The 1,888-nt window shown below is 37.6% G+C and overlaps 1 protein-coding gene across 1 annotated transcript in view; it reads right to left on the reverse strand.

Annotated features, from left to right (window-relative positions):
* Positions 1 to 1,888, reverse strand: part of LOC106537363 (GREB1-like protein) — a gene marked incomplete at both ends in the record, with an annotated part of 17,979 nt that overhangs the window by 14,165 nt on the left and 1,926 nt on the right. The window contains 1 exon segment of the mRNA XM_014034740.1: positions 675 to 797. Coding sequence (XP_013890194.1) covers positions 675 to 797 — 123 coding nt within the window.

Raw genomic sequence — 1,888 nt, forward strand, 5'->3', positions numbered from 1 at the left:
CCCCACCCCAATGGTAGACCTAAAGTTACGCCCTTGATCTGATTTTCAAACTGTACCACACTTTCATGTTTAAGATGACTGCAGATCAGCAGTGTGGAGATTAAGGATTAATCCAGAAGCTTTTATTGGTGTGAATTAGGAAAAGCTGTTTTTGTTGTGAGACGTTAGAGAAGATCAACATCTCCTTCATGAGAAGCAGAATCTGTCTTATAGTCTTAATAATCTCGTGAACATTGCTGCCATTAAATATATAGTCTTAGCAAATAAATAAAATATCTACTATTCAAAAATTTATGATAAGCAAAAAGTGCAAAGAATCGCAGCCATCAAATGACATTGTACACAGGGATTTTTTTTTTCTTGAACAGGCTCAAACAGATGAATGCAGTGTAGTAATTTAGGCATCAGATCACGCTGACCTCAGTAATGACATAGCTTATCCACCACATCCTGTCCCTATGGCAACAACATAAACCTGCCAGCATATAGCATTAAACGCAGGAACCCTTTGGTGAGCATAGAAAGTCATTTTATCTTCATACAACAACACAAGTTTAGACCCTGCAGCTTTCAGTCACATGCATTTGAAAAAGTTTAGTATTTTATTTGTGCACAAATAGGCGGCATGAGCTTCATCCCAGCAGAGCTTCTTCGCTGCAAACATTGAGTCTCACCTGAGAGGGAGAAGGGAGACGAGCTGTGGCCACTGGCTCCACTGTTTTCTTTGCAGCTCAGAGACAAAGACAAGTTTGGTTTGGGGGCCGACGCGCCGCTGGAAAACTGACGGGTTTTACTGTCTGAGAATGAGAGAAGCGAGGCACGCCACACTGAGGATTAATACTTGTCAAAAAATAGTGATGAAAATGTGTAAACTATACGGTGAAAAACTAATCAAACTTTGTCAGGCAACGACATAAAGGTTTAATATCAGTTAATGTATTGTTCTTTTGTTCCCACTGGTGTATCATGTTTGAAAAAATGCAAACATTTGTTTGGCTCTTATCCATTTCTTCATAATTTGAGTTCTATGATTGATGTCATGTCATGAGGTCATAACTATTAAACGGAACACTTTAAAAATGACCAGAATATCCCTTTAATGAAAAGAGGTTCTTTAGCTTTTTGGCCATTTCATCAAACTGGTTTAAACAGATCCATTTGTAATTTGATGTATTTGCTAAAAATTTATATATGGTAACCCTTTCTTTTATAGTCCCCTAATCACCATGCAATTTCCTAGTATTTACATGCTAAGTATGTGCAATTACTTGGTAATTACAATACTTTATTATGTAATTACTTGGTAAGAACATATGTTTCTATATGTTTGTATTCTTTTGGTTAATAATATTTAATGGAGGTACTACTGAACAGTAATTTTATTGTAGTTACCCAATAAAAGTAGTTTTACTAACATAGTAGTTTACTGGTAATGGCATGGTAATTAGGGACTATATTTGTACGTTATGTTGAAATTTAGTTGGTAGTTTCTTAGTAAACCCCGGGTAGTTGATGTACTATTAAGATCACTAAATTAGTTTATTTACATAGTAATTTTCTAAGTATACACTTTATAATAACTTGGTAATTAGGTGACTGTAAAAATACAGTTGGCATTTTTTTTGGCAAATAGTGGGTAATTAAGATACTATTGAACTGGTAGAGTGGTTAGGGGAGTCGTCCTGGAACCGGAAGGTTGCCGGTTCGATCCCCGTCCAGTCGACTCAGTCGTTGTGTCCTTGGGCAAGACACCTTACCCGCCTTGCCTACTGATGGTGGTCAGAGGGTCCGGTGGTGCCTGTGTATGGCATCCTTGCTTCTGTCAGTGTGCCCCAGGGCCATTTACCATAAAAGGGAATTTAAAGATACAGATTTCAGTGGTGCAAGG

This window comes from Austrofundulus limnaeus, unplaced genomic scaffold (assembly GCF_001266775.1).
Source record: "Austrofundulus limnaeus strain Quisiro unplaced genomic scaffold, Austrofundulus_limnaeus-1.0 Scaffold2271, whole genome shotgun sequence".
NCBI lineage: Eukaryota > Metazoa > Chordata > Actinopteri > Cyprinodontiformes > Rivulidae > Austrofundulus > Austrofundulus limnaeus.